This window comes from Podarcis liolepis, assembly GCF_965112155.1.
Source record: "Podarcis liolepis genome assembly, chromosome: 3".
In the NCBI taxonomy this organism is placed as follows: Eukaryota; Metazoa; Chordata; class Lepidosauria; order Squamata; family Lacertidae; genus Podarcis; species Podarcis liolepis.
Genome location: NC_139557.1, coordinates 100656000 through 100671162, shown reverse-complemented (window position 1 = coordinate 100671162; position 15163 = coordinate 100656000). Strand labels below are relative to the sequence as shown.

Genomic DNA, 15163 nt, shown 5'->3' with positions numbered 1-15163 from the left:
GGGAAACCAGGAAACAGGATTCGAGGTTTCTCTATTCTTCTTGCCCTTACCTTAAAAACATTATTAAACCCATAGGAGGACAAGATATCAGGACACCCTTCCATAGGTGTAATGAATATGGGTTGCTCGTGCGTAAGTAACCGCCACTCCTGGCTGAGTTGGCTTGTTAAACCTTTCCTGTCTGGGCAGCCCTTCACTTTGTGGCTGCCTCAGTCGCTAGCAGAATCCGTCAGTGGGCGTTTCTTAAACCTTTTCCAGCATAAAGGTTGTTTGACGCCAAGTCTCCTCCTACTCTCCCTGCGCGGAAGTCTTCTGCGCAGGGAGGGTGTGGGTAGCGGAGGACCCGTGCTCTCCCCGCTGGTGTCCGGCGAAGAGTCCTGGAGCCCTCTCGCCGATTCCCCCATCTGCCCCCCTTTATTTGTTGCGCTGATTTCCTTCCCCAGCTGAGCTGCCTCTCTCCCTGCTGGGTCCCTCTCCAGCATCACTTGAGAGCCTTCCCTCCACCTCTGGCTCCGATGTCAGTTCCCTGACAATAGGTTTCAAAGGAGAGTGTCTGGCCAGGAGGTGGCCTACAGAAAGCCAACAAGACCTGGGTGGTTTTTAAATATAAAAGTTACAAGCTTTTAACATAATAAAATTCACCTGGAGCTCTCAGGTGCCAGACAGTTTCCAGTGGATCTGCTGATCAGTTCACTAGGCTATGTGGATGGTGTATCAGCCAATGCATAAATTATAGTACATATATTAAACTGTGGCATGTATGTCCCACAAGTTACAGATGAAATATCAGCTGTCCTCCTACTGATGAACACGCACAAGAATACAAGATGTGGTCTGTATCAGGGTTTCTGCCCCCAGGACCCACCTGAGAAAGGCAGAAATTGCTGAAGCACACCAGTAACAAAATGGTGGCAGATGGGAGTAAGAGTTTGGCGTAATCACCTGGGAATTACTAACTTTTTGTTTTTATTTTTTACTGATATTTAACTTATCTTCGGAAATTGCTAACATATTTACTGTAGAGTTTTGCTTGTGGCAAGGAGTTCCATACATTAGGTTAAGTACAGACATGTGCTCTGGAGGTATTGTAAATCCTCCCCATTTTATGTATCAAAACAACTACGAAGTTCCAATAGCTGAAACATTTTCATTCGCATTAGACTGAATAAATATTGCTAATATTTTTTATTTTATGGGGAGGGAAGAACAAATACGTACAGGAAGCAGACTTAGTGCTACGATGGTGATGTTTTGTACCCTGCCCAAAAATGCATTTGATTATTTGCTGGCAAAGTATTTCCTTCATATCCTGTTGGTAGAGCCAGATGAATGACCCAAATTAGCAAGTAATGAGAAACTAGCACCTACCTCTGCAGTATAGCTTTCTTGGTGCTGCTAAACTGTTTCTGGGAAAAGTTATTAACTGCATCCACAAATGACAATAGACACTTACTGTGGAATATGGCCAATAAATCTTTATAACAATGCAGCATGGCAATTCTTGCCATTGCTAATATTATAGTATGCAGGTGAAGTAACTGCCAATTTGTGGCAAGACTGCAAAAGAAAATTACTGTTTGTTTGTTTAAAAAATCTGCAAATTGCATTTTACAGGTGCTTTTAAAATTCTCCTCACCCTCCAAAACGCACACTTTGTTTTCTTCATTGCTAGCGCTAGCTTTTCTCATATTTTTTATGAGGAAGGCACACAACTCAGCAGTAGAGTACATGCTCTGAATGTAAAAGGTCACAAAATCTCCAGGTAGGCTAGGAAAGATGTCTGTATGAGACTCTAGAGAGCCACTAACAGTCACAATAGACAATACTGAGAAAGATGGACAAATGTTCTGCCCAGCTAGAGAGCAGCTTCATACATTTCCAACATTATCATGTTGAAAACAGCTCACAAACTAGTTCTTATAGCAGACTTCTCCAGTCTGGTGGTCTCCAAATGTTCTGGACTACAGCTCTGATTGGTGTTAAGTGGCTGGGCCTGATGTGAACTGCAGTTCTAAGCATCTGGAGGGCACCAGGTTGGGAAAGGTTGTGTTAGAGAAAGCGCGTCTGTGGTTTTCTGAGTTTCTGCCTTGAAGGAACGTCCATGCCAACTTGTCTGTGAAGAACCTGCTGGCAAGTTGCCACAGAATTTCGGTGAATTACAGAAGATTCTAAGACATGTTCTAGCCAATGAACTTAGGATGCTATTCAATGTTACTCATACTCAGAGAAGACCCAGCTAATTCAGTGAGCCTACTCTAAGTAAGCACCTTGGGGAAAGGACTAATAATAATAATAATAATAATAATAATAATAATAATAATAATTTATTATTTATACTCCGCCCATCTGGCTGGGCTTCCCCAGCCACTCTATCAACCCTACCTATGTTCATTCTAAGTGACTGCTATGCCAATAGCGATATAACAAGCCTGGGGGACACCTGGCTTGCCATTAGTACACGTGAAAAGGATCTAGGGATCTTAGCAGACTGCAAGATTAAAATGAGTCAGTGTTGTAATGCAGCAGCAAACAAAACTAATGCTATTCTAGGTCAAGATAAGTCATAGTATCACTCTATTATGACTTGGTCACACCACATCTGGGGTACTGTGTCCAATTCTGGGCACCACAATTTAAAAGGGATATTGACGAGGTGGAATGTGTGCAGGAGGGCAACCAAGATGATCAAGAGTCTGGAAACCGAGCCTTGTGAGGCACAATAGAGGGAGCTGGGTACATTTAGCGTGGAAAAGAGGTTATTGAGAAGAAATATGATAGCCACTTTCAAATATCTCAAGGGCTGTCACATGGAGGATAGAACAAGTCTGTCTTCTCCTGCTCTGGGGAGTAGGACCTGAACCAATGGCTTCAACTTACAAGAAAGGAGATTCTGACTAAACTTCAGGAAGAACTTTCTGACAGTAAGAGCTGTTTGACAGTGGAAGAGACTCTGCTGGAAGGTGGTAGACTCTGAATCACTGGAGATTTTTAAGAGGACTGGATGGTCATCTGTCATGGGTGCTTTAGTTAAGATTCCTGCATTGCAGGGGGTTGGACTAGATGACCCTCGGGGTCCCTTGAAACTCTACAATTCTATGATTAACAATTAGGAACATTAATAAAAATGCACTCAGTTTCCCTGAAGAGCTGCTGCCAGTTAGTGTAGACAATACTGAGTTAATAGACCAATGGTCTGACTCTGCATAAGGCAGCCTTTTACATTCCTATGGTGCATTGGGTCAAGCTCAATCAGCTTCACTAATCTTCTACAAGAACTGATGGCTGCTTTAGTCTGCTTTTTAGTTTGTTCGTTCATTTGTGTGGTTTTCTTTTGCCTTTGCCTTGCTTTATATTTTAATGATTGTTATTAAAATGTGTTCTGTGGATTAGCTTTTCTTTTCCCTTCGTGCTTTTGTACACCGCTCTCAAATTCTTTTTAAATCAATAAACATCCCCCAAATGAATGCCAAACCATGTGCACTCGAGGCCTCCCTTACCTTTACTCGGTGCCGATTTTCTCACAGATGCGACATGATCTTCGGAGATGGCAAGGCGCCGCAAAACATCAGCCAAAGCTGCTTTCAGCACTGTGATTTCATCCTCTTGTTGCTGCACTCTCAGTTCAAGAGCCGAAAGGCGGTCTTGGACATCGGATGTACTTGCTGCAGAAATGCTGTCATCTGCCAAGAAAGAAATAATCAGAAGGAAAGTCACGCGGCGTTCTAAAGCTCTGTTTGTGCAGGATTTTGAAATAAATGCAAATAAATCATTAGTCATGTTTACACCCCAACCCCCTTCTATACAAAGTGCCCAAAGTGGAAGGCAGCAAAATCGGCATGAAAAATAACCAGTCCACTTAACACCAATAAGCAATGCCACAGTATAGAATGTAAAGTCAGCAAAAATGCCCGACAGAAGGAAAGGCTCAGAAGCTTAATTCTAACACATATGGCTTTGTGTTATGACCACCACACAGGGGCAGCTTTAAACAGCTTCACTGCTAATGGGCATTTCAAAACTGTTTGGCATTTTAGATTTTGCCAATTTCCCTTAGAGCTCCCAGTGCTGGCGGTCCTCTGTCCTTCTGAAGCAGCTTTCCAGGAGGACAGCAGGGCTCTGCAAAAGGAACTGATGAAATCGCCTCTCCTGGCGGACTATCTGACGGGTAGAGTGCCACGCAAATGTGATCCGACACAGTGCTGAGTTGAAGCTGCTCTAAACATCAGACTTAAAATTTTCTTTTAAGGGTGGCTCCTGAACAGGAAAGTGGGGTGAACCGTCTATAGAATCTTAATCTTTGGAAATGCAGAATCTCAACTTGAATAGAGCATCGCTATTAACGACAATCTGAGATCTTAGGGGATATCTTATATGAAGTAGACATTCAAAACCTGCCCTTGGAATATGCTGAGGTCACTGGGTCAAAAATACATTGGCTTGTATCCAAAGGACCGCTAAGTAAGTGTTCAATCAGCGCAAGGATTTCTTCTTGCGCAGCGGGAACTGTCCTCCACCTGCCCTGCCCCCTCCCCTAAATCTGCTCCGGGGGTTGTGTGAACCCCCAAAACGGTTTTAAATGGCGAGCAGTGAGAAGTCCTGTTGCATAAGCAGAACTCCTTGTGTTGACGGGGTTGTTACTTATTGCTAGACTGGATACAAGCCATAGAAAGAAACTAACCACTATTGTTTCATTAATTTGAGGAAGTGAACCCCACCACCACCTGCCTGATCCTTCCTGCTGAACAACATTAATTTCTGGCTCATGCCCCTATTCTCATACCATCCTGCTCCAGTTACAACTGGTGTTCTTCGTGAGCAGAATATTGAATGTAAATGATGCTAGTGAGCAACACAGAAACACATTTAAAGACACTCCTGTAATAATCAAATGAAGGCACACAGAAACAAACCGAAAGATGGAATTACTCAGGAATCAGTACTTAAAGCGAATGCTACCACAGACTCAATTCAAAGTATCACTGGTCTATTTCTAGATTACTCATATTGGTGTATGATTCACATCTCCCACTGTTGATCATTTAACAAGATGTTCCACTGCCAGTATTATTTTTAAATTTGGCAATTATCAACTGATTATATTTTTAAGGGATTATGATAGCTGCTCAGCACCTACATCAGCGAGTTAATACAATGGTGACTAAAGAAGAAACAGGCCCGATTTACAAATGCAAAATCAACCGGCAATAATGCAGTTCCACAGATAAGAATCTAAAGAAGTGCTAGCGACTCGTGGCAGAAATGTGACCACATTGCATGGAAAGTGCTATTTTGGGCTCACTATCAGAAGCAAAATGTGCAAGACACAAAAGTAACAAGAACACTTTCTTTAATATACATTCAGCTCTGCTGAAATACAATGGACAGTTGGGGGCCATCACACGATATAAAGAGCCTGAGCTGGAAAAGCTTTACAGCTGGGGAGTCAGACTAGTCAAGAAGTTGTGGAATCTCTAAAGGTTATTAGCGAGAGGATGAATAACACCTGTTATGTCTAGGGATGTTCTAGAGAATTTGCCCTTCCAACTCCCGATTCTATTTCAACAGGAGCCAGATTCAACAGATACATATTTCTGGCTTTCGTGTATCTTTAAAGGGGATTTAAATAGCTTGCAAACATATGCAAATATCACGCCGTTACGGACATTTCAGAACTGTTTAACATTTTACATCTCACGTGCCAACCCCACCCTCCTGGGGTCTGGAGCAGCTGTACTCCTGGCGACAGAGCTACTTGGTGTGTTTTATAAGTGGCAGAAAAAAACTGGTTGTTTTAACAGCAAGTAGAAGATAATACATTGGTAAACCATTAAAAAAAATATTATGGCAACATCTCTCATACATTTCTGACTGTTCAGCAGTGGAACAGACTCCGACGAGAGGCGGCGGACTCTCCTTCCTTGGAGGTTTTTAAACAGAGCTTGGATGGCCATCTGTCATGAATGTTTTAGCTGAGATTCCTGCATTGTAGGGGGTTGGACTAGATGACCCTTGGGAACCCATTCCAACTCTTTGATTCTATAAAGAGTTGCTGTTCCTGGCACATAGCCCACCGAGGTTTAAGTCCTGGGTGAGAAACTACTTGAACTTGCATCTAGTGTTGAATAGAGGAAGAATAGAATCTAAATTGTCTTTTTTTCTCTTCCATGATAGTCTTCCCCTCTGCCAAGAGCAACAGTCATGGTTACATCCCCACCGTTCTGCCCGGACACTGAGGCCCAGCACCGAGGGCCTTCTGGTGGTTCCCTCACTGTGAGAAGCCAAGTTACAGGGAACCAGGCAGAGGGCCTTCTTGGTAGTGGCGCCCGCCCTGTGGAACGCCCTCCTACCAGATGTCAAAGAGAACAACAACTACCAGACTTTTAGAAGACATCTGAAGACAGCCCTGTTTAGGGAAGCTTTTAATGTTTGATGCATTACTGTACAGTGGTATCTCGGGTTAAGTACTTAATTAGTTCCGGAGGTCCGTTCTTAACCTGAAACTGTTCTTAACCTGAAGCACCACTTTAGCTAATGGGGCCTCCTGCTGCTGCTGCGCCGCCGGAGCACGATTTCTGTTCTCATCCTGAAGCAAAGTTCTTAACCCGAGGTACTATTTCTGGGTTAGCTGAGTCTGTAACCTGAAGCGTATGTAGCCCGAGGTACCACTGTATTTTAGTATTTTGTTGAAAGCTGCCCAGAGTGGCTGGGGAAGCCCAGCCAGATGGGCGGGGTATAAATAATAAGTTGTTGTTGCTGCTGCTGCTGTTATGATCATCATCATCATGTAAGGGTACCCCAGGAGCAATCAAATTGGAACATGGGGAAGCTAGCATCTACACATCATCTTAGAAAGATGAACTTCTGGCACCTGCTCATGGAGAAGGGGTCATAACTCAGTGGAAGAAGAGGAGGAGTTTGGATTTGATATCCCGCTTTATCACTACCCGAAGGAGTCTCAAAGCAGCTAACATTCTCCTTTCCCTTCCTCCCCCACAACAAACACTCTGTGAGGTGAGTGGGGCTGAGAGACTTCAAAGAAGTGTGACTAGCCCAAGGTCACCCAGCAGATGCATGTGGAGGAGCTAAGAAGCAAACCCGGTTCACCAGATTATGAGTCTACTGCTCTTAACCACTAGACCAGACCACACTGGCTCTCTTTGCTTTACACGCAAAAGCCCAAAGGGTTAAATCCTGACATCTCCGCTTAGAAGGAACTCAGGTGGCACGTGGTGGGAAAAGACCCCTGGGGGTGCAGCTATCAGTCAAGGAGATAACAGTGTGCTGAACGGACAAAGTCAGCTTTATATGAATCATGTTCAAGAGAAGGCAATTTGCTTCTAAGCTAGGGCTGGGCAATATCTGGTTTTTAACACTGCGGCATATCACCACCTAAACATCACAATATACTGAGATATAATGGTGCCTGAAATAAGGATGGAGTTATGTAGAGGCATGGGCTGGCTTCATGTTTTTCCCTGCATCGTGATCTTTGTGATTCACTGCCCCCCGCAGGAATCTGCCAGCAGAGTTAAGTTAATCTGCTAAGGGTAGTCCGATAAAGGACTATGGGGAGGGGAGGCGTTGCCCTGTCCGAAGCTTGTGGAGGTGTGGGCCTAAGGCACGCCCCCAAGCAGTGACCCGGGGGGAGCTCCTAGTTGATGTGCCTCAGCAGGACTCCCTCCACAGGTGGTTAACCCTTGCCGGTCTTCACGCAATCGGGCTGAAGCCAGCTAGTCAATAGGGCCAATGCCTAAGCCAATACCACTCATTCCTGTAAGTTGTGGCCTAATTCGCCCATTAAAGCTAATACTTGGTGTCCTGTGTTTTCATTTCTCCTGGGGGGGGGGGGACTCGCCACACAATGACTGTGAACTAGAAGGACATGAGAAAGAGAATGAATTTTGAATACTGCTTGGGTAAATAGAGTCTATGACTGCATGCTTCAATTGCATGCATCTCTGAGCAATTGTGCCCTACTTGCACTGTGTGCACATAGCAACTTTTGCTGTAAACTCTATTAATCCAAAGTACTGCTAGGAGGAGTTTTATTCAAACCAGCACAGAAAGCTTTTACAAACCTAGTAAACATGTTTTGCTTATTCCAATAACAAACTTTGGCAATTAAAAAAAAAAGTGGTGTGTGGCCTCTGGAACATTTCTGCCCAGAAGCAGAGTTGTGCTGTTTAAACCCATCATTTCCTGATCAATTCTGGAACATTTCAAAGACAGAACAGGAAAAAATATTGAAGTAATTATGCTAGATAATCTAAGACAGTGCACGCTTGACTCTTCATTTATGAACTCATGTTTATTTTATTGTGTCACTGATGTTAGTTTGCAACTATTCCCTCTCCCAACTCAGAGACATGCTGCAGTCTGAAATTAAAGGAACTTCCTTCCCGAAACAAGGTCACATTTATTTATCTGCCAAACCTATACCCCACTTTTCCTCTAGGGAGCTCAAGGAGGTATACGTGGTTCTCTTCCTCCCCATTTTAACACAGCGCTGTGAGGTTTGCTAAGGCTGTGAGTGTGGCTGGCCCAGCTCACCCAGTGTCTTTCATGGCTGAGCAGGGGAATTGAACCCTGGTCTCCTGGGTCCTAGTCCAGCACTCTAACCACTACACCACATTGGCACTCTATGGGGAGCAGTTCCCAATTTTACAATATTCCAACAGGATCTGTATTCTCTTGCAACTTCTACAATAGAAAGCTGGTCCTTTAGAGGAAAGAGCAGGAGTGGTAACTTTGCAGGGGGGGAGGAGAGGCAGTATGTACACTTAACTAATTCGTCGGTTGCAATTTTGCGCTGCCACATACAGTGTTAGAAATATGAAAGCTAGGAGCCTTAAACCTAGGCTATGGGCACAACAACAGAATGTCTAGGTGAGCTTTTTTATAACAAGAATACAAAGCTGAAAATGAATGAGCTGCAGCTAAAATATTATGTTCATTTTTCACGTGGTCTAGTCTTTCCCTTGCCCACCCCCTAATATTCTTATGATTCTCCAGTCTTCAGAGAGTAGCTGGAAGTGGGGAGGCAGAAAAAGGTCCTCCTTCCCTTCTACTCTGCAGTTTCAATCTGAAACCTTAGGCGCAGTAGTGTGCCCAGAGCTCGGAAACTGCACACGCTAATGAAATTCACTATCTCAAAATGCGCCTAGAACAATTGGAGTTTCGAACACTGGTCACATAACTGAGTTGGCATCAGCTTGAATCTCTACTGCTTGTAGAGATATTACCATCCAGTTAAGGCTCCTGGCACCATCCATGCAATGCAACATGGCTGAAAACTTCCATGTAACTGAGCCTGGGCATGGACACAGGGGTGAATAACAACACAAAGCTGCCCTTTCATTTCAGTGGGGTGCATCAAGCTGTAAGAGTTCTCTGATGGATCATACTCTTTCTTGACATGGTGATGTGTGAAAAAATATATCCAACTTTCATGAATCAGCTACAGCACTATAACACAGTGGGACTAGAATTCTGACCAGGGAGTGAGTTCTTGGCCAAATGTGAATTTGCTGCCTCCTTCAACTGCTGTTGTGTTTCCATGTGTTTCCTTGTCCCCTGCCCCTTATCAGAGTATTAAAGTTACAGATAGGTAGCCGTGTTGGTCTGCCATAGTCAAAATAAAAAAATTCCTTCCAGTAGCACCTTAAAGACCAACTAAGTTAGTTCTTGGTATGAGCTTTCGTGTGCATGCACATCTGAAGAAGTGTGCATGCACACGAAAGCTCATACCAAGAACTAACTTAGTTGGTCTTTAAGGTGCTACTGGAAGGAATTTTTTTATTCAGAGTATTAAAGTTTGCCGAGAGGATAGGACTGGGTGCGTCCAGTGGCTAGGAGAGCCTTTCACTAGCTCCAGAGAAGACAGCTAGAGCCATTTCTGACCAGAATGGCCTGAACACAGTAGTCCAAGCAGTCCTTGCATACCAAATTACCGCAATTACCCCACTGTGTGGGCCTGCCCTTGAGGTTGATCCAGAGGCTGCAGCTAGTGCAAAAGACAGCAACTCATCTGCTCACCGGGGCAGCGTATTGCCATCATATCATGCTGCTGCTGAAAGAACTACACTGGTTCTCACTTAGCTATCAGGCTAAGTTCCAAGTGCTGCTGGTATAGGATACCTAACGGTTAGTCTCATACAATATATACACAGCTGATTGCTAGGCTCTGCAGGAATGTGCATCTTGAAGATAATAGTTCATCAGGAAGTCCATTTTTCGAAATATAGGAATCAGGCCTACACTTCTGAATTCTCTCTCATTGTATATCAATCATGTCCCTATTGTCTTTTAGATGCCTGTTGAAGACTTTTGGTTTTTTTTTATAACAAGCCTTTTAAGTGGGGATATTTATCCCAGGTGGTATCTGGATTGGATTTGAAATTGTTTTTATATACATAATTGTTTAATCATTTTTATACATGCAATTGTTTTCTGTATTCTTTTACTGTATTGTGAAATACTACTACTAACAAAAACAACCACCAACTTCATTTCTCAACAACCAACACAGGAGGAGACAAAGAAATATACTGCTGTTCAGACATAAATTTTAAAATGCAAATAGCACAGAACACGCCCACCTCTTCCCATTCAAGGTAGTAAAGCAAGAAAATCCTGCTGTTAAGGAGAAGTCAACTCAAAAGAAAAATTAACCTGAATCAGCTCTTCCAGCTCCACTTAAAGTTGCTTTTAAAAAGAAAAACAACAAGCATTGTTAAATAAAGTTAGCATTGAAAGGTACCAGTGGTATGCTGATGTTAACATCTTGCTGAAATGAACAAGATATAGACAGGTAAGCACTACAGACCCTTGCAGCCTGTGCCACTATTCTGCAGCCAAGTTTTATTCAAGGATCACTAAGCCAGCTTCTCCCCAGCTCGTGCCCCCACTGATGGACTGCAACTCTCATCATTCCTGACCACTTGCCATGCTGGCTGGAACAGATGGGAGCTGCAGGTTCACCAACATTTGCAGGGCAATAGGTTGAGGAAGACTATTAAGCTATTATACTAGGCATACAATTGGCTTGAAACTCCCCTGCACGTTATCAAACGATGGGTGGGATTCAACAATTGAGTCCCATCTGCAGAAGCCCTGCACAAGGACCTCCATTTGTACGGGGGGGGGGCTTCCCCCCTCCCCTGAAATTGGCTCATGGTGTGTGTGTGTGCCAGCTGAAATGCCAGAACAGCAAGCAGGTGGAAGGAACAGAGATCATATTCCATCTGGTAAGTGGAAATGCTTTCTCATACGGAATAATCGCCTTAGCACAACACTGAATTCCTCCCTGGACTTTTTGTTCTCCTAGGTATTAGCTTCTGTGGAACAACCATGGTAGTAGGTTGAAGCAATGAGTTTAAGCACAATGGGCATACAATGGCAGGATGCCCAAGCCCTAAAGTTACAGTGCCCACTTATCTAAGCAGCAACATTTCTAAACAGCATAATCACAAACACCGGCTAAGAAGGAAGTCTGGTTGATTTCAATGGGACTCATGCATTGCAAGTGGTTCTTCAAAGCTCTTGTTTGATCCCAGCTTCCAGCAGTGTGTGCCATATGAGAAACTCCACGGCTTCGAAGGGAATCATGTGGAGAGGCTTCAAGACAGGAAGAGGCATTAAAAGTCAGGCAATCTTTCTGGGAAGCTGCAGGGGTGAGGAAGGGCAGGCAATATTCTGGCGTAAGACTCTTTTTCTTACTTAGTTCAGAACTAGAAGTAAATAGCCAGGCAGGGGTTTTTTTTTGCAAATACTGCCCAAGTACCATTATGAGCTGTTTAAGGGCCAATAAAGAGAACTTGATAGTTTAGCAGATTCAGAGTGCTGGGTTGGAATTTGGGATGGGTTTACACTTCCCCTAAAAGTACAGATATATAACCCTGGGTATCTCTTCAAGACTTGGTACTACTGCTGGATTCAGAGGTAGTGATTGTGGCAGCCCAAAGTACCTTTCACCAGCTTCAGCTAGCCAAACTCCTCTCTCAGATTTTGATCTTTTATTTAAGTTCCTGTATACTTTAGGCAGAGCTGCTCTTGAAAACGGATTGAAGCCTTCAGCTGGTGCAAAATGCAGTTGTTCATGTATTGATGAGTGTGAAAAGCCATCTCCCTAGTCTTCGTTTGCACTAACTCCTTATTTCCTTTCAGTAAAACACATTATTATTTGCAAAGGTATTTTTTTTACCCAATTCTGACCAGTGTAATTTCCCCTTCCTCCACTACTGTGCTTTAACTCTCTTTCTGTGTTTCCCTTTCATAGCTTTTATGACACTTTTCAAATAATTTAAAGTCATCTTGAAAGTTTAAATTTAATTAGAAAAAGAAAAACTATGTAGGCACATTGGGGTGCACAGGGTGGAGGAGAATAGTTCTTACATGCTCATCCTACTGTACATAGATCTTTATATTATTATTTTTTAGAACTCCCAAAAAAGTGTTTTACAGTGGTACCTCGGGTTACAGACGCTTCAGGTTACAGACCCCGTTAACCCAGAAATAGTACCTCGGGTTAAGAACTTTGCTTCAGGATGAGAACAGAAATCATGTTGCGGCAGCGGGAGGCCCCATTTCTAGTTATGACCGGACCTCCGGAACAGATTATGGTTGTAAGTAGAGGTTCCACTGTACAAGGTAAGTCTAACAAAACACTTGAGCAGCAGGAAAAAATTTAATACCAGCTAGTTGTCCACACAACCACTTAAATATGACAAAAAACCAATCAGTTCTTTTTAGGGGTGAGTTGCTGAGGTTAACCAATACTGAAAACACTCAAACAGAGAACAGTCTTTGCACACGCAATGAATGGTTAGGGAGAGATTCAAGTGAATGTGTTTCAGGCAACACATGCAGAAGCAAGTATTGTTTTTAATCCCACAATATTTTGTTTGTTTGTTTATTTACTTTATTGAATTTGTATAATGCCCTTTATCCAAAGATGTCAGGGCGGTTCACCATATACCTGTGGCAGTAAGGACATATTATGTGCACAGGAGCCACAGGTGCTGGATGTAAACTGGCCTTTGGAATACTCTCCCTCTTGTCTCCTCTCCCATGGTGTGATTTTAGCTTTCCAGTCGCAGAAGTAATTAAAATGCTACCTTCCCGAAGAACGGTCACCAAGAGAACAAATTCTGAAGCCGAAGTGAGGACTCTAAAACTCGAATGAAGTGCGGCCTTGGGAAAGAACTTCAGACCAGACTGTTCACATCCTACTACCCTATTCATTTCTGTGAAATGACAACAAGCTACTCTTGGAACTTCCTGTTCCAAAAAGCTCTGCTTTGAAAATAAGTTTTTAAAACCTTTCACTTCTCGATTCCATATGCTGTTGGATATGTTTTGATAGTACCGTAATCAACAACCCCCCCCCCAAACCCCACCTGCACAATCTTTTTGCATGGGAAAGTTTTACTCAGACCTTTTGGTTAGGATCATATGCAGCAAGAGCACAGCTGCACTGCAGTGGCCTGGACTTCCAGGACGTCTGCTCCCATTATTCCACACAGAGTTCTAATTTAGTCCCACATCATAGACTTGGTATGTTTAGAAGAGCTCCACGTATGGGATCATTTGCATGAATGTGCTATTTATAAATCCTGTTTTACACATCGCTTTTGTTTTTAAATACAGGATGTCATACAAGGCTTTGTTTATGTGGACTAACTGGTACCAGGTGGAGAATAATTTCACCAGCCACGTTTACATACGCTCGTTAAAAACCCTCCGTTCCCAGGCCAAGTTAACTGAGCTCCCACTGATCACCCTCACTGCTGCAACAGGACCTATTCTTCCTTTTTGGAAACATGCAACACATGTCCAAAGTTAGAATGTGTGTGTGTCCTGTCAGGTCTTAAGGGCATGCATTTACACTATTTAGATGCACACTTCTCTAAAGGGGGGGGGAACCCCTCAGAAACAGGACCTGGGAAAGAGGCAGGTTGTCACTTAGTTATTTTTTTAAAAGGGTGTGTGTGTATGTGTAGGAGAAAATGTTCACTCAATTCCATAGCCATGCGCCACTGCCACTTATTGCAGTGAATGTGCATTTTATAAGTGAAAATCAGACCTCAGCTATTACAGTTTCAGTGCCCCAGTTCAGCTGTCAATCTCGCTGTTCTCTCAGATTCCATGCTGTTTTCTGTGAGGTTAAAAAGCACTTTCCAACTGATAAAAAAGGAGACCCTCTGTAATGGCTCTACGTCTATTTTGCTCAAACTGTTGCATACACACACACACACACACACACACACGATAGGTCAGGAGGGAAAACTACAACTACTCCCAAGAGATGCAGTAATGCATGGCCAGAATCACATAGGTACAGTCTAGACCAGTGTTTCCCAACCTTGGGCCTCCAGCTGTTTTTGAACTACAATTCCCATCATCCCTGACCACTGGTCTTGCTAGCTAGGGATGATGGGAGTTGTAGTCCAAAAACAGCTGGAGGCCCAAGGTTGGGAAACACTGGTCTAGACAACACTACACTAGAAGAAGAGTTTAGACTTGATATCCCGCCTTTCACTCCCCTTAAGGAGTCTCAAAGTGGCTAACAATCTCCTTTCCCTTCCTCCACCACAACAAACACTCTGTGAGGTGAGTGGGGCTGGGAGACTTCAGAGAAGTGTGACTAGCCCAAGGTCACCCAGCAGCTGCATGTGGAGGAGCGGGGACACGAACCCGGTCCACCAGATTACGAGTCTACCGCTCTTAACCACTACACCACACTGGCTCTCTATCAGGCTAAATATTTGTTTATTGTGGAGCTCACATATTTGTAAGTTCTACTATGAAAATGAAGAATGCAAAAACCTAACATTTCACAGAGAATAGCTCAGGTCAAGGATGGAAACTTGAGGTTCTCCAGGTGCATTTGGGTTCCAACTCCTACCAGCCACAAGCCAAACATGGCCAAGGCAGAGATCATGCTAGTTGTTGTCTAAGTACCCCATCCTTGGTTCAGGATAACCATTGCTCAGTGGAGAAATAAAATGTTGCAATTCCCTCGCATGCAGTCTATTGGAAATACTGTGCCATGAGATTCTGCTGCATGTCTGAATCAGCTGTAAGGAAGTATCTTCTGCATTTCAGATAGGAATCAGACATGCTCATTCAGTTCCTTGGTGGTCAACCTCACATGGAAGGAGAA

The 15163-nt window shown here is 43.5% G+C and overlaps 1 protein-coding gene across 8 annotated transcripts in view; it reads right to left on the bottom strand.

Annotated features, from left to right (window-relative positions):
- The window catches only part of EML4 (EMAP like 4), a 159378-nt gene that overhangs the window by 69410 nt on the left and 74805 nt on the right, over positions 1-15163 (bottom strand). For all 8 annotated transcript variants that reach the window (XM_083494222.1, XM_083494226.1, XM_083494221.1 and 5 more), the window contains exon 2: positions 3498-3680. In XM_083494222.1, the coding sequence (XP_083350348.1) occupies positions 3498-3680 (183 nt within the window). The remainder of the gene's footprint in view (positions 1-3497; positions 3681-15163) is intronic.